Raw genomic sequence first — 22770 nt, 5'->3', positions numbered from 1 at the left:
GGACATCTCAGTTCCCCGGGGAGCTGGCCCTCTTAGAACAGTGGGACAGGTTGACAGTCTGTCCTCAGTGCTGTGAGCCACCAGGAGCCCCAGTGGCCACACCCTCACCCACCTTGCCTTTTCTCCTGACCTTCCCTCTCTAGAGGGACAGTGGGCACCTTCTACGAGTGGCCCAGCCCTTCCTGCCTGCTCGTGCCCAGCATGTCGGGCTCCTAGAGAGGGCTCTGTGCCGTCTTCCCCACAGCTTCTCTGATTTCTAGGTGGGTGCATGAGGTCAGGGACCTTGTGATCCAGCCCAGCTCAGTGGCCACAGGCGTGACCCTCTATCTAGGGTCCTCACTCTGGGTGTCCGTCCTCTCATCTTTGGCACTACTGTCCTCACTAGGCCTCTTGTCCAGGGTCAGCTACTCTTTATACTAAGGGGGCCCTGGCCATGTCTCAGCTGGCTTCTCCCTGGGGTAGCTTCTCAGGGAAATGGGTGCAGTGATTCTGACTTAGAGAGGTCACACAAGGGTCCCCAGCCCCTCCTGTGATGGGGTGTTGGGTCAGGGTGAGGGAGCCTGGGATGGCCGTGGCAGAGGGGCTGCTTTGCTGGGACATTGCTGCACCTGTCCCTGGCCTGCACCCACAGGGTGTCTGTCACCCACCCCATGCACTCTGAGCTCCTACGATGCTTCTGAATCGGACCCACCTGGATCCGTGTGGGACTGGGCTCTAGGTTGAAGCCTTGGGCTGGGGTGGCAGCAGTAGTCCTGGCCTGTGACCATAGGGCCCCTGCCACCTGCCCTTGGGAAGTTGGGGTGATGGGGCTTGGGAGGCAGAGGCCTCCTATGCCAGTGGGCTGAGCCCAGTCCACGGCCTCCCGACAGCCGCATTTGTGGTGGGCTTGGATGGCCTGGGACCCCCCCCCCCCCAGAAGGGCCAGTGACCCTGCCCTGCCCCAGTCCCAGCAGGAGGCACAGTCACTTGGCAAACTTTATTTATCAGGATAAACGCAGACGTACCTCTTAGTGGCCGTGGGGACCCCTGGACAACATGGCACAGGCGAATGAACAATAAATACACATGTACATTCAAGTATCAGGTGCCGGCCCAACACCCCACCTCCATGCCCCCTCACCTCCTGGGGTTGCCCCTTCTTAAAAGCAAGGTCACCCTGCTGATGGCCCAGCTGGTCTTCTAGCCTCGCTGTCCCCTGTGGTGGCTGCCACAACACTCTGGGGATCGAGGGGCCATGTGTACCCCAGAATCTGCAGGCAGGAGTCTGGATGGGAGCAGGCAGCCATGAGCCCCAAAGCAGGGCCAGCCCAAATCTTGGGGTCTCCAGCTTGGTGCCACAGACCAGCCCCCTCTGGGAGAAGGCTGCAAAGTCACCCCCTTGCTGGTGGAAGCAGGTGCGCATGGTGGGTCCCCAGGGTTGAGCTGAGCCACCCCAACTTGGTGTGGCGTGTCTGTCAGCCGGCACCCATGATGCATCCTGTCAGCTCTGGGGCTGCCCAGGGCTCAGAGTTCCTGCCGTCTGTCCACTGTGTGGACAGAGCTGGGGCAGGACCCGCCTGCCCCACCACAATGCCAGGCTCTTAGTGCTAGGTGCCCAGTGCTGCTGGGAGACTGAAGCCTGGACTACACTGTCCACCAGGACCAGCTGGGGACAGAAGCTGCCTGTGATGCTGGCAGCCCCGGGAAGTCGTCCTAGACCGCCCCAGGGGGCCTGGGGTGGCGGTGGGTTTCACATTTGGCTGGGCACAGTGGAGGCTGGAAGGGGATTCTGGACAGTACTGGGGCTAGGGCTGCTTGCCAAGGGCCTGGCCATGAGCAGGGCAGGGCTGGGCCTGCAGGAAGCCAGGTACCAAGTGGGGACAAGAGCACACCTTCCCTCACAGGCAGCTCCAGGCCAAGGGCCCAGAGTGGGGTGCTGTGTGCCCAGTCTCAGCTCAGCGGGAAGGCCCAGGGGTGGGGGCTCAGAGCTAGCCTTCAGCCATGGCTTCCTGGGGGCATAGCCACTGTGGGCAGTGAGCCCCCAAGCACCCAGAGGTGGGTTGCACAGCCTTAGCTAGCACCAGGCTGGCTCTGCTGCGGGGGCTGGGGCGGCTCACCAGCCTCCTGCTGCCCCTGGCTCCCAGTGAGGGCAACGCGCTGCTCATCCATGCGCTTGGCCTGCACCCTCTGAATGAGGCTGAAGAAGTCCTCATCCGGCATGGTGGGGCCCCGGGGCAGTACGTCGGGTGGTGGGCACCGCTGGTCGTCGATCCTGGAAGACTGAGCAGATGTGGTGGATTGTGGTCCCTCTGCCCTGGCCCTCACAGTGCCCCTCCTGGCTTGGGAGGTCTGGCTGGCCACCTCAGGGCTCCCTGCATCCCCCAGCCCCACAAACATCTGGAGCTGTGTCTCCCCTCTCCAGATTGGGTTGAGAGATACCTGCTGGGTGGGGAGTGAGCCAGGCCTGGGACAGGGCTGTTGGGGTTCCACTCCCTGGGCCTGCTGACCCCCAGAGGCTGACTGGGGTGTGGCTGACCCTCCGCACTGGCCTTGAGGGACCCTGAGTGGCCTGGAGTGCACAGCTCCAGAGCCCCTGACGTGCTCCCAGTGCATGGTTCTCCCTTGGGTCAGATGGCCAAGTCCTTGAGCCCTGCTGCCCTGGCGGGGATGCCGTGTGTCTGAGGGGGCTCCTGGGCTTCTCTGCAGGACCCGAAGCAGGAGGGATTGGAGCTGCTGGTGTGCGCGTGCGAGAGGGTGGGGGGCTCTGGGCCTCTCAGAAGAGGCTGGCTCAAGGGTGACCGCTGAGACACCTGGCCTGCAGTCCCGCTTCTGCCTCTGCTGTGAGAACGAAGGTCACATCTGGAAACTGGTGGGTCTTGCTCAGGATGGCACTGCAGCTCCTGCCCCAGCCACCCTGCGTCTCCTGACCCCAAACCCCAGCTCTGCTGCCTCCCTGGCTGTGAGGGCCCCTATGTCACTGGCCCCCAGAAAAGTCTTCCCAGACCTGTGTGTGAGGCTGGGGAGAGGGCAGGGTTCACTCTGGGCTGGGCACAGCAAGGAGAGAGAGGCCAGGTGAGGGTCCCGAGGCTGGGAGGCCCCAGCCTGGCCCCCATGGGCATCCAGTGACACTGGCCACACTAGCCCTATCCCTCAGCCTGTTGTTCCACTCCCTGTGTTCGCCTCTCTGAGGACATAGCCTGAGTCAGGGACTGGGCCACTGCAGCCCACTAGGTGCTTCCCCCAAAGCTGGCAGCACCCGCCCCTGGCCTCCCGACTGCAGGCCCACCTGGTATTTGATGAGCATGTTGAAAAACTCGTCCCCTGGCTCCTGGGGGTCCCCATCCCCTCGGAGGTGGCCCACGTTGTTGTGGGTGATGCGCAGGCCAGGCAGGCTGCCCACACTGGCCCGCTGGTCATCCAGCCTGCGGCTCTGGGAGCTGGCAATGAGATCGAAGAACTCCTCGGTCTGCGGGGACGCTGTCACAGAGGGCTGGGCTGCAGGGGCAGAGCGGGAGCCTGGGTGGGGTGCACGTGTTCCGGGAGGGGGTAATCACGTGTTGCCCAGGGTGCAGGCTGGGGATGAGTGGGGCGCTTGGTGACAAGGGGCCCTTTGCAGCTGGCCTGCCCCCCACCCACTGTGGGCTCACAGGGTCCCGCAGGCCTGTGGGAGATCTGGCTGCCCAAGAGGCCCATGTGGAAGGGGGCGGGGCCTGGGCCCTGACTCACCAACCCGCTCTTTTAGTGTGGCAGCTCCCGTGGCCTCGGTGGCCTCTGTCTGGCCCTCCTCCAGTGGGCAGCGCTGGTCGTCCATGCGGCTGCTCTGGAACTTGCTCAGCAGGTCAAAGAAGTACTCCTCGTCTGAGGATGGCGCCCTTGGGATGCCCTGTGGGCCAGTGCAGGGTCAGCACAGTCCAGGCTGTGCCCTGGCCATGGCAGAGGTCAGGACCCTCCTGCTCCCTGTCATCTACACCCAGGCCACCACCCCCTTGACTGTCTTCCCTGGCCACCTTGTGCTCTGGGCCAGGAGCCCACGTCCTCTGGGTCCTCCTTGTGTCCTGCTCTTGAGCTCCTGTCCACCCCAGGCCAAAATGCACCTGTCCAGGCCCTGGCACAGAGCACTGTCCACTGGGGACAGACAATGGATGCACTAGCAGACCATGGCAGGTGGAGACTGGAGAGCCACTACCAATGTGCTGGCAGGGGGCAGAGAAGCAGTGGCAGGGAGCCCCCAGGCAGGGCAGCCTACGCTGCCCTCTAGGTTTAGGGCAATGTGTTATGATGTCCTGGGGGGGCACAGGTGGGTGGACCCAGCCCCTGGGATATGGAAGAGGCACTAGCACCCTGGTCCTTCTCTAATTCAGAGATGACTAGAGGGTTGATTTGGGAGGCCAGATAGAAACTCCCTGAATCAACTGAGCCAGGCCACCTGCCCCAGAGTGCCACACCAGGCCTCAGTCCAGCACCAGTCCTGTCTGCCTTTGTGGTATGGGGTGGGCTTGGGATTCTGTTGGACAGGGTTGACCTGCCCTGGGGTAACCTCCCAGGTCCCAGGCAGGTCCCACCCATGGCAGAGGGATAAAGGGAGGACTGTGGGGGCTGAAAAGCCTGATGCCGGGTCTCGGGGCCTGTGTGTGAGTCCAGACCTCAGCTTGTACATCATGGGGCACCGAGGGTCCCAGCCGGGAGAGGACTGAACAACAGAGTCAGGTCTGCAGAGTGGCGGCCAGCTGAGTGCTGGACACAGCCTTAAGTTTCTGCCACCTGTGGTCTCATGCACTGGAGGCAGCCCTGTGCCTAGAGGTCAAGGCCCAGAGTCCGTGTCCCTGCTCCAGGTCACACAGTGGCAGGAGGGCATGTCCTGCATATGTGGCTCTGGATTAGCACCAGGCTCAGGTATTGAAGGTGCTGTTAGGAACCAGGCAAGGGTGTGTGGGCAGGAGGAGGTCTCCAGGAAAGGAGACCCCTTCTGCTTGGGGCCGGTAGGTCTGCCCTCTCCTACTGTGCCCAGGGTGGGCTCTGTCATCTGGAGCTGGGACAGAATGGGGAACAGGTGAGGGGCTGGGCCAGGGCACCCTCAGCCGGGCACAGAGTGGCCAGGAGCTACACGGGCGCAGGTGAGGGCTGTGGGCCTTGACCGAGTCAGACACAGCAGGTAGGGCAGCTCAGCATGGGTCCCCCAGGCAACCCAGCCGGGCCCCTCTGGTAAAGGCAGGACAGGAGGGGCTGTCACCTCTGTGCCAGCCTCCCCTGGCTAAAGGGATACACATGAAGGGAGCAGGGTTTGCACCAGGGTCCTCCGGCCCCCACCCACGGGGCTGGCAAGATGTCACAGCAGTGTCAACCCCAGGGTCCCAGACCTGTCAACCCCCTTCCCAGCCCCGGGCCACCTCCAAGGCCCAGGTACAAAGCCTGGCTCCTCCATGGGCTGCAGGGGAGGCCCCCTTGCCCCCAACCTGGAGCCCAACTCAGAAAACCACGGGGTTCCTGTGGGATCACCCCTGGACCCAGCCTCTCCTTTGTTCCCAGACCCTGACCCCTCATCTGAAGTTCCTGGGGTGCCTCTTCAAGTCTGGCTGTGGTCTCTCCTGCTTTCCTTTAAGCCTGGTTCCCATAGGAGCGGGGCACAGCCCAGTCCAGCCCACTTGAGCCAGCAGAAGCCCCCGAGCCCCTAGCCTCTCCTGGGCAAGGGCTCTCACACTCACGCAGGACCACGGACTCCTTCCTGAAGCAGCAGCCGGGAGCTGGAGCTGCCCGGGGCTCCTGGCAGAGAAGCCCGGGAAGGAAGCCAAGGTGCCTGGCACCACCACCGCCACCAACACCTGCCTGAGTGCCAGGCGCTGCCTCACTGCCGCTGTGTGTGGGGGTGGCTGGTGTTCCCTCGCTGCTTAAATAGGATGGGGCGCGGGCTGAGCCCCCCCACCCCGGCCGCCCTTGCTGGAGCACACACCACTCTCGAGAGAGCGCTCAGGCTCACACACACTGCTCTGTAAACACTGCAAACACTGCCGGGCTCCTGGGCGTCACCAGGAGGCGGGTGGCTGGGCTGTGGGGAAGGACAGCCCCTGGAAAGCCTGCTCCCAACCCCAGGCAGGACCTTGTGGGCGACCCCAGCTCACTCTGAGTCTGGCGTCCCTTGGCATTAACATCGCCTAAAGGCTCCCCTAACAACTGGGTGGCTGGTGACAGTGGCCCTCAGAGCTCCTGTGAGAAACAGGCTGCACTCCAAGAGGCCTACAGGTCCCCAGGGTCCTGGCCATCTTCCTGAGGCGGGAGTGAGGGGGAAGGTCGGGGCAGCCCTCCTGAGCTCCAGGGAAGGGTGGGCTGCAGGCAGCCAGGCAGAACGAGCTAAGAATACCCAGCCTGCCCACACCCTCTGCAGGCAGGGGGTGCTGACAGCAGGGGAGGGGCTATTTTTAGGCTAATTTCTGAGAGTTCAAACCCTGGTACCCATTGTGGGGGGCTGTGAGCTCTCCCCCACACCCGCCTTTGTGCACCCTGAACCCCACCAGCTCTCCTGTCCTTGTAGAGGGTGCCCCGCCACCAGCCTGTGTCCCCTGCTTCCATCCACACCTGGCTGCTGGTCCCCGCCATCGACTCCCTCGGCAGGCTGTTCCCAGAAAGGGCTCCAGCCAAGGACCCAACACCCCAGTCTGTGCCATGGGCCCTGTCTGGATGGAATGGGGAACTTGGGTGGACTCAGCTTCCTGCCATCCTTCATCAGAGGTACTGTCGCCCCGGCCACCTCCCTCACGTGACCCGTGTGTGTCCCCAGCCATCCTGTTTCCAGCCCTGCAAAGGACAAGGAGAGCCTCACATGCCCACAGACTGCCCAGCAGGAGCTCTGTGCCCTGTGTGCCCCCAAGTTGGGCCTGACCTCTGATGGGATTGCTGACTGCTCCAGCCCCCAGGGGCTGGTGTGGGACACATCACTGAGGACCCTGTTGGCTGGCTCTGAACCCCCAAGGAACTGCCGAGGTGGGAGGACCAGCTCCCTCAGCCAGGTCAGCTGGGCCCTGTAGGGAGCATAGCTCTGTGACTTGCAGATGGATTTGAAGGCCCAGTGAGGTGGGGAAAGAGGCAGGGATAGAGCAGAGCCACAGAGAGAGACTGAGGTCTGAGAGGGCCAGGCAGCCACCAGAACCTCTGGCTTCACAGAGTAACCAGGCCAGCCTGACCTCCACTGTGCCCGTCCCCGTCCTAGCTGAGGGCACCTACCGTGCGGGGCACCTGCACACGTACGTCAGCACTGTCCAATGGGGAGTGGCCGCCCTCCCTCGGTTTCCTCTCGCTGGCGACTGGCCCTTCTTGGTACTTCCAGCTCCTCACAGGAAGGGGCAGCGCATCCCTGCCCAGCCCCCGCCAGTCCCCAGCCTGGTAGGTGTCCCCATTCTGCTCCTGGGGAAGGGGAGGCAGAAGATGTTGGGGAATGATTCTAGACAACCTCCCTTGCTCAGGATGGCTGGGGGTGCTGCCTCCTCCTCCAGGACACCTAGGACGGGGAGGTGGAGGGAAGGGTGGGATTCGGGTACTGGGCTGTTGGCCTTGTCACTAAGGCAACAACCGTGGGTCCAAGCCTGGAGCCCATGCTGGGTCCTGCAGGTGTCCACGTCTAACCAGTGTTATAGCCAGGAACAGGTCCCACCCAGGGCCGCTCAGCACTACACTGCTCCCCGAATCTTGTGTCTGGGGCTCACTGTGCCCTGCCAGCCTCCTTCCCAGCCGTGCCTCTCCCGCTGTGGGGGAGGAACCCAGGAAGGAGCACCCCACCGCCGTGCCACAGCCAGCAAGAGAGCAGGTGCTCAATGCAGGGTTCAGGGGCTGTGGCAGATGGGCCTGGGCAGGGCCTCCGGTGACCAAGGGCACATTTGTCTCCCAGTAAACAGGGCCAGACCAAGCTGTGAGAGCTCAACAAACAGCCTCCCCAGGGTCACTGGCCTGCCACCGCAGCTGGCCACATCCCTGTTGTCTGCCCGCACCCACTCACCCTCTCCGGGGGCAGCCGCAGCAGGTCCCAGGCCTCCATGTTCAGCCTTTGTGTCCTCTTGGGTCTGGCCCCTGGAAGACAATGTGTTCCCATCACCGGTGCTGGCTGAGCCTAGAGCCTAGGCAGGGTTCTCGGGGAGCCATCAACAAGCTTTCCTGACTCCTAGCCTGTACTGCTGGGATCGATGTATGCCTGGATGTTGGCAGCTGGTGGGGGCACCTCAGTTTGCCTCTCTTCCTCAGGATCATCCTGGAACACAGGGCTCTTCCCGGCCATGTCCCCAGCCCCCCAGCACAACTCCCAGGGTTCCTCCCAGAATGTCTTCCTGTCCCCCACTCCTCTCCTGAAGCCACATCATGGTGGCATGGGGTGGGCAGGGGACTCTGGGTCCATCCTGGGCAGCCCAGGCCATGGAAGGGGGACCAAGGCCCCAGATAAGCAGAACCTTCCCTGGGACCAAGGCCTGCAGCAAGGGGATGCTGGGTTCTCAGGCAGCTGAGGTGGGCAAGGCGGGGTGGACCCATCCGTCATAGCACCCTGTGTCCTCAGCTACAGCAGGGGTGAAGGAACAGCCACCTGACCAGGTGTGTGCTTGGTGGTTGAGCCATTGTAGGTCCTGGGTAGCTGGACAGCCCCTGCCCTTCATCCTAAATTGTCCCCAGCCAAGGCAGGTGCAGCTCCACCCTGGGCCCCAGTGCTGGCCCTGCCCACACAGTGGGTCTGGCAGGAGGTTTGGGAAGATGAGTTCGGCTTCAGGTGCCACTCATGGAGCAGGCACAGAGCCTGGGCACAGCCAGCCTGGCAGAGTCTCCACACACAGGGAGCCTAGATCTGGTAGGACCAAGAGCAGGGTTATCCAGCCAGCCACAGGGGAGGTGGCACACACTCCTGCCAGAGATGAGGGTGGAGAGGGCCAGGCAACCTGAAGACCCCGTCTCTGTACTGCCCCCTTGGCCATCCCCCAACCTGGTCCTCTTGGGCATCAAGCCCTCCTCTATGGAGACTCGAGACCTGTGAGGGACGCAGGCAAGTGGATAGGCCTTGAGTGCAAGAGTGTGGTGAGCCCTCTGGTGCCAGGACACCCTGGGGACCGGGTTGGCACTGCCCACGTGGGGCTCACCCCACACCTGGCATGATCAGCCAAGCCCCCTCCTCCCCAGACCAGGGCATCCTAAGATGCAGGCTGTGTCTACAAGTGGCTGACAGATGGCCAGGCGAGAGAGAACTGTGTGTGACATGAGTGGCACGGGTCTGCCCTCCCCTGTTCCCCTTGAGCTCTGACAAAGTCACTCCTCCCCTTTGCTTTCCAGTGGTCAAGAAGTGAAGTGGCTTCAGTTAGGATGACAGCGGGGGCCACTGTGGAGCGGCTGACTGGCCGGTGGCTAGGTATTCTCTGCACACAGCAGTGTGGCCCCGAATGTTTGGGACACAGCCGGCCACCTGCTGCCTTTCCACCTGACCAGGCCCTGGCAGTCGGGCTCGGGGTCCTCCTGTGCTTCTGACCCTGGCACATCCTGCCAAAGCTCATGCTGGCCTCATGCTGAAGGAAACAGGATGGGAAGGGGGTTGGAGTTCTGAGGGGCACCTGGAGTAGGTAGTGGTCCTGAAGAAAGAACAGTGGTCATCCACGAGCCACATGGAGCCTGGGGACCCTCAGGACACAGGATGAGCCTGCCTGGGAGCTGGAGGCCTTCACTGGCCACTCCCAGTGGGACCTGATTCCATCCCACACCACGCGCCAAGGCAAGGGCTGGTTCTCAGTTGCCTGGAAATGCTAGGTGTCAGCGTGGTTCCCCACCTTGTGGGCCTGCTCTGGCTCTTGCACTGCTGGCCAGGGCCTGCCCACCCTGTGCTACACTGCACAAACAGGCACTGCCCTTCCTCACTTCTCCCTGCACCACAGACTCCATCGACCCCCTCCCTGTTGTGGGCGGAGGCTCCCAGCCCAGCTAAATGCACCTTCTGTCTGGAGTCCGCCAGGGCCAGGCACAACCGGCCAGTTCCATGGGCTGAGCCGCCTGGGGGCCCCTGCTGGCTTCCTGTCTCTCCCGCCAACCCAGGAGCAGTCTGGAAACCTCTCTGGCCTGGTCATCATCTCTGTCCCTGGTGTGGGCTCCGGTGTCCTTCTGCAGACAGCTCACTTGCCCCGGCCAGCCAAGGGCAGCTCCCCTGGGTCCCTGAAGATCCAAGCCCTGGCCCTCCACCTTCACCAGACCCGGTCTATCCCCTCACCCTCTGGTGGCTGCATCACTGTCCCTGCCCTGCCCACAGTGCCCGCCTGTCCATCAGGCAGTCTCCATGACTGGGCCGAGATGCAGTGAGGCCGGGTTAGATCCCTTCTATCTGCCGGCCCTCAGCTTTTCTGCTCTGTTGCTGACAGGCTCATGTGCTGCTGCCACCACACAGAGACAGGCAAGCAGTGTCCACCATGTGGCCCAGAGGGCAGCCCAGGCCCACTGGGGATGAGGCAAAGGACAGACAGCCCCACAGGGACCGAGCTGGCTCCCTCTTCCCCTCACACCCTGATCATGCCGCCTCCCAGCACCCTGTTCTGGTGGCCCTGAGGCTTTGATGGCTTGGGGGGTGGGCAACCCCAGGGGTGGGGCAGGGAGCTGCCCACAGTCCCTACCCATTGCAACGTATGTAGGGGCCTCTGCTGGCTGGGCAGGGCCGGTGAATAAAAATCACCTGTGTTATCAAGTCAGAAAGGCAGTGGTGCCTGGAGACCACCAGCTGCCACCTCCTCACACACCCCCACTCTGCTAGGTGTGCAAACCCTTGTTGCCCCTGATGCCCACCTGGCTCCCTGAGCCCCAGCCATACTGGCTGGCTTGGGACATGCAGCTGCCCATTGCGGCCCCTGGGCAGTTTCTGGAAAGCAGGCCCAGGCCACCCAGCACCCAGTGCTGCAGAAGAGATGATGGTGCCCCTGTAAAAACCACTCAGCAACTGGACCCCCCAGAGCCCAGACTCCCCATGGTTGCCCAAGCCCTGACCCTGCAGCTCACCTGAACAGGGGGCTTCCTCAGGGCCACCCAGACTCTCAGAGGCCAGGCCTGTCCTCAGCAGCTGCATCCTGGGGCTGGAGACCCCTGAGCCCAGTGGCAAAGCTGCCAAGTGGCTGCCTCCGAGGTGGCCTCAGGGAGGCCCGATGCTGCCGCCCTGTGGGAGGAGGCTGGTGCTGGCCCCAGTGGGCAGGGTCTGGCACTAGCTCAGGGCACAGCAGGTAGGCGGGGCAGGAGGACAAAAGCTGTCTTGTCCCCGGCTGCTCACCCATGACATGCCCCCGTCCCTGACTCGGAAGAGGAGGCTGCAGAGCTGGCTGCCTCTGTGGAGCTTGTCCAGGAGCTGCCAGCCTGCCCCCACCTGCTGCCTGTCTTCCAGTGTCATGCTGGCCAGGGGACGTGGCACAAGGGCTAAGCCAGGGTCCTGGGCAGCAAACCTCAGCCTGGGACAGACACTTCGTCCTGGGTAGGTGGATGAGTGCACCACACGCACCCAGCACCCTATCCCTCACAGAGGACCAGCAGTAACCTCTGGAGAGGGACCTGGCCTCATCCCTCTCAGCACCCTTCCCACCACAGGGGAGGAGGGAACCCCTCACTACACACAGAGCCCTCACTGGGTCCCCAGAGGCCAAGGAGGAGGACATCCCGGGAACACATCCTCTGGGGCCCCTGCTCACTCCCCCAGCCTGGTACCGTGCCCCTCGCCACCCTGCTCACGGACTCAGCTATGTGCTCTGCAGAGAACACTCTACTCTGGGCAAGCTGGCCACAGACCTGGCAGACAGGCTGCAGCCAGTGAATGAGGTCCCTAAGTGGCCTCTGCTGTTCTGCCTAGGGCCACCCCTGATCTGCATGCTAAGCCTTGCTTGGGGCTGTTCCCTGCAGGGCGCTTGGCTGCAGGTAGCCTTGGGCTTCCTGTTCTCCCCAAGGCCGGCCTTGTGGTGCCAGCAGGGTTGCAGGTGTGAGAGGCCCAGAGAGACCACAGGTCCTTGGTGTCAGGGGATGGTGGGGACCTGACTCGAGTGGATGGGTGTCCAGTTGGCCATCCCTTTCCTCATGCTGCCCTGCCTCTGGAGCACTCACTGCTGTCCTGTCTCTGATCTCTTCTGATTCCTGAGCTGCCCAGGGTGACAGTGCCCTTGCCCGTGTCTCCAGTACCTTAGACACCTTGTGTCTCCCCAGCATGCTTCCGGGCGCCCAGCTATCTGTCCTCTTGCCGCACCCCCACAGTCAGCCCTGAGAGTGGCAGGGGTCTCCAAATCGGGGCTGGTGTAAGTCTAGAGTTGGGGAGCAGCCACAATAGCCCTACCCCCTGCCCCAGGGGTGCTGGCACCAGACTCAGGGCCTTGGAATGCTACACTTTGTCCTGATGCCCCTCCTGCCAGACCCATGCCTAGACGCGGCTGTGAGTGTGACCAGGCTGAGGCTGGAGTTGAGGAACAGGACTCTGGGTCTCTGCTGGGCACTTACCTTGGGCCTCATAGCCTGCCAGATCTGGCTTCTCTGTAGCGGCCGGGCTGCTCAGTGGACCCAGCGCCATCTGTAGCTGCGTGACATTCATTCGGGCTGTCAGCTCCCCGTTGCGGTCCCCAATCTGTTGTGAGCAATTGGGGTGACTGGGGGGTTCTGAACCCACAAAGGCAGTGCTTGGCCTCCAGCGCACTGCCCCTGATCTGCTGGACAGCCTGGGCTGCCCCTGCGGGTGGAGTGTAGTGGTCTGTCCCTGGGCATCCCCAACAGCCCCTGGACAACCCCAGAAGTGCTCAGGGACTCAGACACCCTGGCCTGCCACAGTACCAGAGACCCAGGGGTCTGCACTGTTGGGGGCTTTCTGGTCAGGCCCTGCTGGCCCTGTGGCCCAGTTCCATCGGGGTAGGGGCAGGAGCAGCACTGGGACCTAATACCCTGGAGGACAGAGCGCAGTGCAGGGGACAGCTGCTCACCTCCTGGGAGATCTGCAGGTGTTTCTTGGCGAAGGTCAGGGCCTGCTCTGGGCTCCCCATGGACACGTATGTGTTCCCCAGACTCCAGCATGCTCGGCCCTCACCCACTCTGCAGAGAGTGAAGGGTCCATGCCTATACCCTATCTGCCTGCCACCCTAGGAGGGCCCCTTGGGGCTGCCTCTACCCTGTGGCACCAAGGGTCACCACGGGACCCCAAGCCCAGCAGCACTGACAGTGTGGCAGGACAGGGTGTCCTCAGCACAGTGGCCCACGCACTGCACCCACAGGCTAGGGCTCCCCACAGATTCCCACCAGCAGTGATCCCACCCACCAAAGCTGTTAGCACAGCAGAGCTTGGCGTTGCATACTGTATCCCCTGCACTGTGGGAGGCTGAGGCAGGAGGATCACAAATAGAGCCCGGCCTGAGTAATTTATCTCTTTATCAGTACCCAGTTTCAATCAAATATAGACAGTCTGGGGGCATAGCTCAGTGCGATGGCCCTGGGTTTAATACTGGGTAACACACACACATCCCCAAACAAAACTCTGAAAAAGCTGGCGTATGACACAGCTGCTTCCAAGCTGGTCCTGCCCTCAGGGTAGTTTTTCACTGCCTCTGGGCAGGCCCAGGGCAGCACAAAGTGGGTAGGGGCACAGGAGGCTCAGTTCTGCGGCCTGGCTTGCCCCCTAGTGGCCAGCACAGCAGTGCTCCTTCCGCCCCAGGCTGTTTCCTGGTCCAACAGAACCTTCAAGAGACGCCTGAGCCACTGTCCAGGGAGGACTTGGTGGCATTTATGTGGTCCAGGGCAGTCCTATGGCCCCAGGGACTCTGAGTCCCTGAGCCCCTGAGCCCCTGAGCCCCGTCCAGACCAGGGCCTTGCCTATCTCTCAGCTGATATTCACTCAGACATGAGGCTCAGGGCCAGGTCTCTTTTGTGCCTGGGGTAGGCATACGGGGCCCCCACCTGTCGGCCAGCTCCTGGGCGATGAGCAGGTGCCTCAGGTGGAACTCAGCCGCGCGCTCGTAGTCCCGCAGCAGTGTGTAGGTGTTGCCCAGGCTGTAGCAGGCCTGTGCCTCCACTGCCTGGTCCCGCAGCTGTCGCGAAAGCTGCAGCGTCTTCCTGCGGAGCGGGCAGAGGGTCAGCCCTGGACAGATGGGACGGGGGACAGACGGAGGGTTCCAGATCCCCTCCACTGGGCGCCAGGTGGGGAGGGGGTGCGCAGCGGAGAGGGGGCCGAGCAGGGTGCAGCCCCAGAACCCACCCCAGGGTCTCTCTGCTGCCTCCTCGTCCTCAGCAGATGTACCTGGGTCCCCACAACTTGGTGGAACCCTAGCATTCTGCTGGCTCCAGTGCACCCAGTGAGGTGAGGTGTCTAGGATGGCCACACCCATCACTCAGGGCCTGAGATGGGGGTTCAGGGCTCACAGCAGGACCTGGTCCTGATACCCTTGCTGCGCTGGCAGGAGGTCCAGGAACCTCACAAGCTGGGGACCCCTACAAACTGTACCTGTCTGGCCTTTCTGGGGCACCTGAGAGCCCCCTGGCTCTGGAGGAAGTCCAGCAGTCAGTCCACCCAGCCAGGGGCCCTGCTCCTCCCCTTCCTTCCCCGCCAGGGGCCTAGGGGCGCCGCCTACTTGTAGTACTCCGCTGCCACATCGAAGCATCCCAGGAAGACGTGTGCGTTGCCAAGGTTGCTGTAGGCCCTCCTCTCGGCGGCCTTGTCCCCAAACTCCTTAGCGATGGCAAGGCGCTGCAGAGCCAGACAGGGCTGAGGTCACAGAGCGGCCCTGGCCCCGACTGCCAGCCCTGTGACTGGGTGTCAGGGGTCAGACAGGAGTCGCAGAATGCAGTGCAGGTGACGCAGGGTAGGCGCCCCTCAGCCCCGTGGGGCCACTGGAGACAGCGAGGCCCCACCCCAGTGCAGCCCACTGGACGCGCCAGCCCGCGTGCGCACCTCCTTGTGGAAGCTCGTGGCCTCTGTGAAGTTGCCCAGGAGGTAGTGGGTGTTGCCCAGGTTGCCGTAGGCCCGGCCCTGCGCTGCTCGGTCTCCCAGCTCCTTCACCAGGCACAGGTTCCTCCTGGGGACAGAGCAGCGTGAGCCTCATCCTTCCTCTACCTAGCCAGCAGGTCGCCCCCGCCCCCAGGTGGAAGGTGCCAGGTGGCGGCCTTTCCAGAGTGTGACGGGCTTCTGGCTCCGTACCCCTGAGCTCTGCGGCCGGGAGTTTGGTGAAAGTCTGACAGTTGCGACAGCAGGAGTTAGGCCGCGGGTAGGGGAACTCGCTGCCTGGGGCTGCTGCCCAGTCGCGCGGCCCGCGTCGCTGTGCCGCGCCCCTGCGTCGCTGGCCCCGCCCAGGTCTGCTGGCCCCACCCCTGCCCCGCCGGACCCGCCCCTGCCCCCTGGCGGCTCACTCGTAGAACTCAGAGGCCCTGCACAGAGTCTCCCGCACTTCGGGCGGCAGGTGCCCGGGGTCCTGCGCCGAGTTCCAGCACAACTGCTTGCCTTTGGCGTGGTACACGTTGCCGATGTTGTACAGCGCCCTGGCCTCTCCGACCTGTGGGAGGCACAAGGGGCTTGGGGGACCTCTGAAGTCCCCCGCGTGGCCATGTGCCTATCCCCAGGCCTGCTGTCCCAGGCCGAAGAGTGGGATGGGGGAGCCCAACTCTGCTCCTTTCCTGCTGCCTCTGGGTTGGTGACAGTGACCAGGCCCTCAATGCTGACCCTGAAACCCACAAACTCTGCCCCAGGCCCCCAAGGAGCTGAGTGAGTGAGCACATGCCACAGGTGGCTGGGGCAGCCAGGAGCCAGTCCTGGGCATCAGTGTGAGCTGGAGGTGGACCCCACTCCTGAGGGACCGCAAACTCCTGTTTCCGGGATCACCCTGTTTTCCCTCTTGCAGGAGATGCACGGTGGGGCTGGATCCAGACACAGCCAGAGCAGGGTGGGAAGGGCAGGCAGCCCAGGAGGCTGGGATGGTCACGTCCCTCAGCCCCCTGCTTTGGGGACGGCAGCCTACCTTGTCCCCCTGCTCCTGGGCAATGTCCAGGTGCCGCTGGCAGCAGACCACAGCCTCATCAAATCTGCCCAGGACCTTGAGTGTGTTGCCCAGGTTCCCACTGGCCTTGGCCTCCCCCATGCGGTCGCCAATAGTCCTGGAGAGCGGGAAGGAATTAGGGACCAGGCTGAGGGCTGGCTATGTCTGGGTGGCAGCTTGGGGCTGACTGGGAACCTTTGTCCCCTGGGTGACACTGGGCAGGGGGCCTCAGGAATAGGCAGGCCTGGCCTGAGGGAAGCCACCAACTGGAGTCCCTGGCTTAGGGTCACGTCCTCTGCTAGGCTTGGATAGGGCGAATGCCCTGCCCAGAGGGTGAGATCAGCCGCTGGCCACTGGCTGCTGGTGCAGACCCTAGGCCCAGTGCTGAGGACAGGCTGGGGATCTCACCTCCCCCTGAAGGGCAGAGACAGGGAAGAGGCACAGCATTGGCAAAGGGGACTCTGGGGAGTCTGAAAGGTGGAGAGTGTGGGAAGAGGTGCTGGGGTGGGGGCACCTGGTCATGCCACAGCAGGGATGAAGGGGAAATGAGCCAGGATTCCACAGCATGGAAGGGGTGGGTGAGATGTCCGGTGGTTGGTACAGGAGATACATGGATGGTAGGCAGACAGACAGACAGACACAGAGCCCTGGCCACACCCACACTCACATGGACATATATACATGCCTGGCTTGACCACAGCCACCAGGGCCCTCCCAATCCTGGCCACTGGCTTTCTGGGCCCTGGCAGCTGGACACCTCCCGGGATGGCCCATGCCCAGTGCTCACCGGGCCAGCAGCAAGTCATGCCGGTGGAACTGCAGGGCGCGGCCATACTCCTTCAGGTAGAAGTAGGCATTGCCCAGCTGGCTGTAGATGGCACTCAGCGTCTTCAGGTCCTCTGTGCCCACCTGCACTGCCGCCTCAAAGAAGGCCACGCCTGCCTTGAAGTCGCCCGCCTTGCACAACCGCTCGCCCTCCAGAGCCAGCTCCAGACATGAGGCCTCCATCCTGGGGAAGATAGGGGCGTCACGTCCACCCCGTGGCCAGCCTCCATGGGCCTGGGCCTGGGCTGTGTCACCTGTGTCCAAGCAGGCATCCATGCAGCTCACCTTGCCTCCCACCTGCCCCTGCCACCATGGCCAGGCAGTTGGGGCAAGGCGTGCACTAGGGTTGCAGGGCCTTGGCCACTGTGTCATGCTCAGTTGTGGCCAAGCTCAGGCTGGGAGCCACTGCCCAATGCCTTTGCTCTATATCCAGTGGCATGGGCAGAGGGGCCACAGCTCCGAGCATGCTGGCAAGCAAGGGTAGACTCCCTACAACCTACCAGGGACTAGGGAGGTCCGGGGTCACAGGATGGGATCTGATCCCCAGGCAGGACCCGGCCCCCCAAGCAGCCTCCCATCTGCCAGTGAGACAGAGATCTGTAGGGCAGGGTGGCAGGTCTGGGCCCCCCTCCCTGTGGGCTGAGAAATGGCTGCCACTGCACTGGCCAGGAAGAGCTCATGAAGGAAAGGACAGCAGCGCACATCCCAGGCTGACCCGGCCCCTTCATGGCTTGCCCAGCCTCTGCCCCCATGGTCCTGTGGGTGCTGTAGACCTTGATGTCACTGCTCTGGGCAGAGGCTGTGAGGGACAAGTTCCTCACCCTTAAGAAGTTCCTCACCCTTAGGACCTGCCAGCCCAGGGACCCAGGCATTGTCCTTTCCTGGCAGTGTCACCTCCACTATCTGCAGCCTCAGAGCCCCCTGCATGCACTCCTCAGGCCCTGTTCAGGGCAGGGTGAGCCTGAAGGATCTGGGACCCTCAGCCACTGCCTGTGCAGTGTGAAGCCAGGCCCTGGCTGGGGTAGTACCTCCTATGGCCACAGGCTCCTATCTGGGCTCCCTGCCAGAGGCATTAAGGACACATCCCCCTGGGCATTGCCCACCAGGATCGGGGAGCCTCAGGCAGACACCATACATGGGGCACTGCCACAGCTCAGGTGTGTGAGTGACCCCAAAGTCACTGCCTTGGGGACAGCAAGCTCCTCATCTTCTCAGTGGATACCGACAGGGTGGGAGATCCCTCTACTGCTTGCTCCCCAGAGGCTAGCAGAGCCCTTAAGGCCATCCCCACATGCAGCCACCTTCCCCAAGGGTCTTCTCCTATGGGGCAGGTTCTCTGGATGCCACACCTGTCACCAGAACCCACAGTCACCATGGTAACCAGCCACAATACGACTCCATGCCTATGGCCAGGGCCAAGCATAGGTTTCTTAATTAAAGCCTGTTTGTCTCCACCCAGCTGCCCAGAGACAGCCAGACATGGCCACCGTCCTTCGAGGACGTGGTGTGGTCAGGGACAAGGTGTCAGCAAAGCAGGCTTCTACCTCAGAAGGGCCTGGGCCAGAGGCCTAGAGAGGTGCCCACAGGGGTTTTGTGTGGCCAGGTGACGCCTGTGGGATCTGGGTCAGGAGCAGCTCTTCTGATGTCAGAGGAGCCTGCACTGGCCGCCAGGCTGGCCCACCTCTTCCTGCGCATGTTCCGCATCTTCTGCACGTACAGCCACAGCTCCAGACCCACAGGCAGCAGCAGTGGGCGCGGGCGGGGGGCGCCGTACACCACCTTGCACACGGCCTTCTCTGCCAAGCTCAGGGCTGAGGATTGGCCCTCCATGCCGGGACTGCTGGCTTCCTTCCCTCACGCAGCCTCAGGATGGGGTCCTCTGACTTCAGAGAGCAGGACTGAAGACTCAGCAGCCCTGGCTTTGGGCAGCCCTCCGTCCCTGGCCTGACCCAGCTTGAAGGATCAAGGGCGGCTCAGAGGCTGGGTGACTCTGACAGCAGAGGCTGGGCAGAGGTAGGGGCTGGCACATAATCCTCTTATTTCCTGTGGGGTAGGCACCTATGCCAAAAGCTTCAGGCTGAATGGCGTTGGCCACCCTGCATTACTGGGATGCTTATATGCAGGTCCAGCTCTGTGGCCAGCTCTGTGCCTAGGCTCTGGCCCCCTGGGGGGCCAGGGCTGCCTGCACCAGATGCCAGGCTCCTCCTGCAGCACCTGCCTGGTCCCCACCAGAGCCTGGCCAAGATGGAGAAGCTGAGATTCTGGGCAGGGTTGGCACCTGGTCCCTTCTGTCCACTCAGGACCTTGTGTCCAGAGCACTGCTCACCTGACCCAGCCTGGCCTGACAGCTTCAACCCAGTGGGCACCAGGATAGGTGTCCAGCACAGAGCAGGCTGCACGGACACAGGACACAGCATTCTCAACACCCCACTACCTGCCTAGCCATCTGAGGTGAGCACCAGGCCCCAGTTAGCCAGTGTGTAGACCGTGTGGGTTAGGGGAAGCTGCTTCTGCCAACTAAGCTGCCCTAAACACCCACGGCCCTGACCTCTGCCTCAGTTGCCCCACTGATGCCCTGAGGAGTATGGGGCATGGAGCCCTCCTGGGGCCTGGGGAAGACCGTCCAGGGCAGAGGAGGACACCGGGTCCAGCTACAGGGGCTCCGAGCAGCAGGGTCCTTATCTGAGGCCTCCCCACCTGCCTACTCCAGGGCTGCCAGGAAAGCTGGGGTTAGAGGGGTCCCTGAGGCTGAGCCGCTAAGCAAGGGGGACCTGGCTCAGAGGGAGCAGGACTATGGGGAGGGAACATGGCAGCCTGAGGCCACTTTGGGGCACTTGCAGCAGGCCCCCAAATGCTCCAGGCCCTGGGTACCCTCTGTTCCTACTCAGGCTCTGCCAAGGTCCACTCTGGGACAGTTCAGTCAGGATAGGGCAAGGCCTGGGCCATCTGGTTCTGGTCAGGATCTCCCCAGACACCACCAAGCTGCCTCTGCAGGCCACCCTGCCCTCCTTGGTGGAGACTCTGGAGCCTCTGTCCCTCAACAGCATGCTGTGGTCTTGGAGGCCTTGCTCTGCTGGTCACCTGTCAAGGTGCCCAGTTGTACCAGGGAGCCCAAGAGGCTGCAGCCCCCTGGGCTGGGCTGCCTGGAGCCCTGAGAAGGCTTGTGCACCCAGGGCTCCCAGAAGCCCACTCAGGCTAGAGATGGGGTTTGCAGGGAGGGAGGTTTACAGCCCCCGTCACCCACACCACCTTAGGCCCATGCAACTGCCTGGGATTTTCACCTTGGTAAATTGAGGCTCTGCTTAGTAGACAAGCAGCAGCCATTTCTCTGCCTTGATGGAGGAAAAAGACCCTGCCCCTGTGGGGAGCCGGTCCAGCCCCAGTGCCCCATCTGGGGTCCTGACCCAGATTCACTCCCCCGAATCCCACTGGCAGGATTGCGCCCCATGCCTCTCTCCACAGAGGTGGCCAGTGCCAGACCACAGCGGCTGGGAGCCGTCTGCCAAGGTTCCATGGCTGCCTGCCAGTGTCCCGGTCAGGGAAGTGGCCAGTGTGGCTGCTGTGGCCACCACATCCCGTGTCCTTTCCACCAGGCATCTGTACTGGCAGAGTGTCCCTGGGGAGCCATCAGCCCCCGGCCCCGCACCAGTTGGCACTCTCCAGGTCTCCTGACTCATGGGCACACACCAGGCTGGATCATCTGCCTGTCCCCCCCCCCCATCTGAATCCTCACCTGCCACCTCCGCCAAGGCACAGGATGCTCGACTGACCTCAGGACCGAGGGTTCATGGCTGAGCCCTGTCCAGTCACCCCAGAGTGAGTGAGACCCCATCCATAACTGGGAGCAGGGAGAGAGCCAGAGACTGGATAGGGCAGGTGGTGTAGTGGGAACAGCAGTCCCTGGAGCTGGGAAAGATCTAAGAGTCATCAGCCTTGGGAGAGTACCTGGGCTAGGAGACTCAGGGACCTGTTAGGGGCAGTGCCCATGTGGGGATGCACTGGGGTTCATCCTACCAGAGCCCAATCCTTCCCAGGCTGCTGAAGCACTTAGCTGCTGGCCCCAGGGGTCAGGGAGGCCTGCTCTGAGCCAGGGGCCCATGCTGACCCCACCCTGGCCCCATTTTTTCTGGCACCCCACACTCCTCCCACCCAGGGACTCCTTGTGGGCACTGGGGGGCTCGGGGGCTCTCAGGGCACCCCCAGCCCACCTCAGGGTGCCCTTCAGGCAGAGCTGCCTCCTAGAATCAAAGCCCCTCCAGGCAGGGGTACGACTCGGTCCTTCAGGAAGCTCAGGACACCCTCTTCCACCGAGTGTCAGTAGCCCTGAAGTCACAGCCCTGGCTCCCGTGCCGCAACTGATTCTGGTGTTGGTAAGGGGACAGGTGACCCGTGGATGTCTTTCTTCCCCATCTCAGGGTCCCTGCTGGATCTGAAGCTGGGGACCAAAGCCCCTGCCCACTCCCAACTGCCTCTGTGTCCTCCACATCCACTTGCCCACTGGGACCAAGGTGAGGCCCAGTACTCTCCCTGGGGGCCCGTGGTCACTCAACCCTCATCTGGGCTTGGCTCAGCTTGGTGGAAGGGATACTGGCTGGGCCCAGGGCCACTCTGAGTGTCCCCTGAGTGCTGTCCTGCCAGGGAGGACTCCCGAAGGTGGTTTGCCCAGCATGTTCTCATGGACCCCCATCCTATGGAATCCAGCAAGATGATGGTAGTGTTGGCTGTGGTCAGCCCCGTGGTCAGCTTGGCATCTCCCAGGGGCACAGCTACCCCCTAGTCTGCACAGGTGGGAGGAGTGTGGGGTGCCCCCTGGTAAATGCTACCCTGCAGAGCCCCCATGCTGTGGGGTGCTTGGGGGGCTTTGAGGGGTCTCCTGTGTCTGCAGCCAGCAAACCCATCCTCCAGGCCCTCCCTCTGCCGGCCCAACTCTGACCCGAGACCATACAATGGGGACTGTGTCTCTGGCAGGCAGTGGGCAGAACAGAGCAAGATAGGGGTGGGAGCCTCCTTGGTGTGCTGGGGCAGCCTGGCTGGGCTGGGCTCCTCGGCTGGGCTCGTGCAAGGAAGCCCCCAGGTCTCAGGATGGTCAGAGGGAAGGGATCAGTGGTGCTTCAGAATCAGGGCTGGGGCCATGGTGGAGAATGGCCTGCCTCAGCCTCTGCCCTGGGGACTGTTCCTGAAAGGGTCACACATCCAGCCCCTTGTCCACTCGGGGGCCAGGTGCCACCCTCCATAGGCTGGGAGTCACAGCAGGCAGGTGTCACCTGGATAGGGCCACCCGGACATCCCTGGCTGCTGGGTCACCTGTGGTCTGCTAAAAGGCAGGTGTCTTTGCCAGGAGGTACACGCCCACCTGGTAGCAGCTCCTATCCAGCTCTGCTGGCCTGGGGCACGGTGGCCAGGGACGGAGAGATCTCATCTGTGACTGTGGTCTCCGGCCACACCACCCCTGTGCTGGGTCACGATAGTGCCAGGAGAGAGAGGGGCCTCCAGGCAAGGAGCCCTGTGTGCTGCCAGGCCCTGCGGCCAGCAGAGGGGGAGGAGAAGCCTTGTCCCTGCCAGAGCCCTCGGGGCTGGGGAGGGGCCCAAGGCAGAGCCCTCTGCTGCCGCTTCTGCCCATCGGTGGCCAGGGAGGTGCGTCCCCGGTCACGTTGTGCGCCGCCTTTGTTTCGGGCCGGCCGCCCCCGCCCTGTCGCCTCAGTCCCATCCCGGTCCTACCTGGAGTAGAAGCGTCTGGCAGCGGGGCCCGGGAGCTCCTCGGCCGCGGGCGGGGCCGGGCCTGCCATGGGGGGAGCAGAGAGCGCCGCCCCTCGCCCTGCCGCCGTCTGTGACCGCCGCCTGTCCGAAGAGCGTCTGCGACGGACCGCGGGAGGAGCCGAGGAAGTGATGTGCGAGCACGGGGCGCCCAGGCCCCTCCCGCCGCCACCGTGATGTCACCGCCGCCCGCGTGGAGGGGAGGGCAAGGCAGGGGACGGCGCCCACCGCAGCTGCCATA

The 22770-nt window shown here is 63.2% G+C and overlaps 1 protein-coding gene across 3 annotated transcripts; it reads right to left on the bottom strand.

Moving 5' to 3' along the window:
• Positions 1-962: 962 nt before the first annotated feature.
• Positions 963-22682, bottom strand: Gpsm1 (G protein signaling modulator 1). Of its 3 annotated transcripts, none has more exons than XM_005005102.4 (15): positions 22494-22681; positions 16738-16959; positions 15933-16068; positions 15328-15470; positions 14873-14996; positions 14553-14668; positions 13882-14037; positions 12915-13023; positions 12442-12565; positions 7964-8034; positions 7219-7374; positions 3706-3862; positions 3266-3474; positions 2097-2259; positions 963-1264 (listed from the first exon to the last, which is right to left on the bottom strand). In XM_005005102.4, the coding sequence occupies exons 1-15, from the start codon at positions 22559-22561 to the stop codon at positions 1152-1154; spliced, it is 2067 nt and encodes a 688-aa protein (XP_005005159.1). In that variant the 5' UTR covers positions 22562-22681; the 3' UTR covers positions 963-1151. The 3 variants fall into 3 exon arrangements, with proteins under 3 accessions (XP_005005159.1, XP_005005158.1, XP_003473169.2); XM_005005101.4 differs by having other exon boundaries at positions 7195-7374; positions 22494-22677; XM_003473121.5 differs by lacking the exon at positions 7219-7374 and having other exon boundaries at positions 22494-22682.
• Between the last annotated feature and the right edge of the window lie 88 nt (positions 22683-22770).

Source organism: Cavia porcellus, unplaced genomic scaffold (genome assembly GCF_034190915.1).
Source record: "Cavia porcellus strain 051 isolate PalLab524CR breed Dunkin Hartley unplaced genomic scaffold, mCavPor4.1 scaffold_49, whole genome shotgun sequence".
NCBI lineage: Eukaryota > Metazoa > Chordata > Mammalia > Rodentia > Caviidae > Cavia > Cavia porcellus.
The sequence above is the reverse complement of the archived record's forward strand: the minus strand, read 5'-3'. Positions and strand labels throughout refer to the sequence as shown.

Coding starts and splice junctions, on each gene's coding strand:
- Gpsm1 (XM_005005101.4), bottom strand. CDS start 22,561: ATGGCAGGCCCGGCCCCGCCCGCGGCCGAGGAGCTCCCGGGCCCCGCT. Junction 14,997..15,327: donor AGGGCCTCTGAGTTCTACGA/GTGAGCCGCCAG, acceptor CTCTGTCCCCAG/GAGGAACCTGTGCCTGGTGA. Junction 13,024..13,881: donor GCCCAGGAGCTGGCCGACAG/GTGGGGGCCCCG, acceptor CACTCTCTGCAG/AGTGGGTGAGGGCCGAGCAT.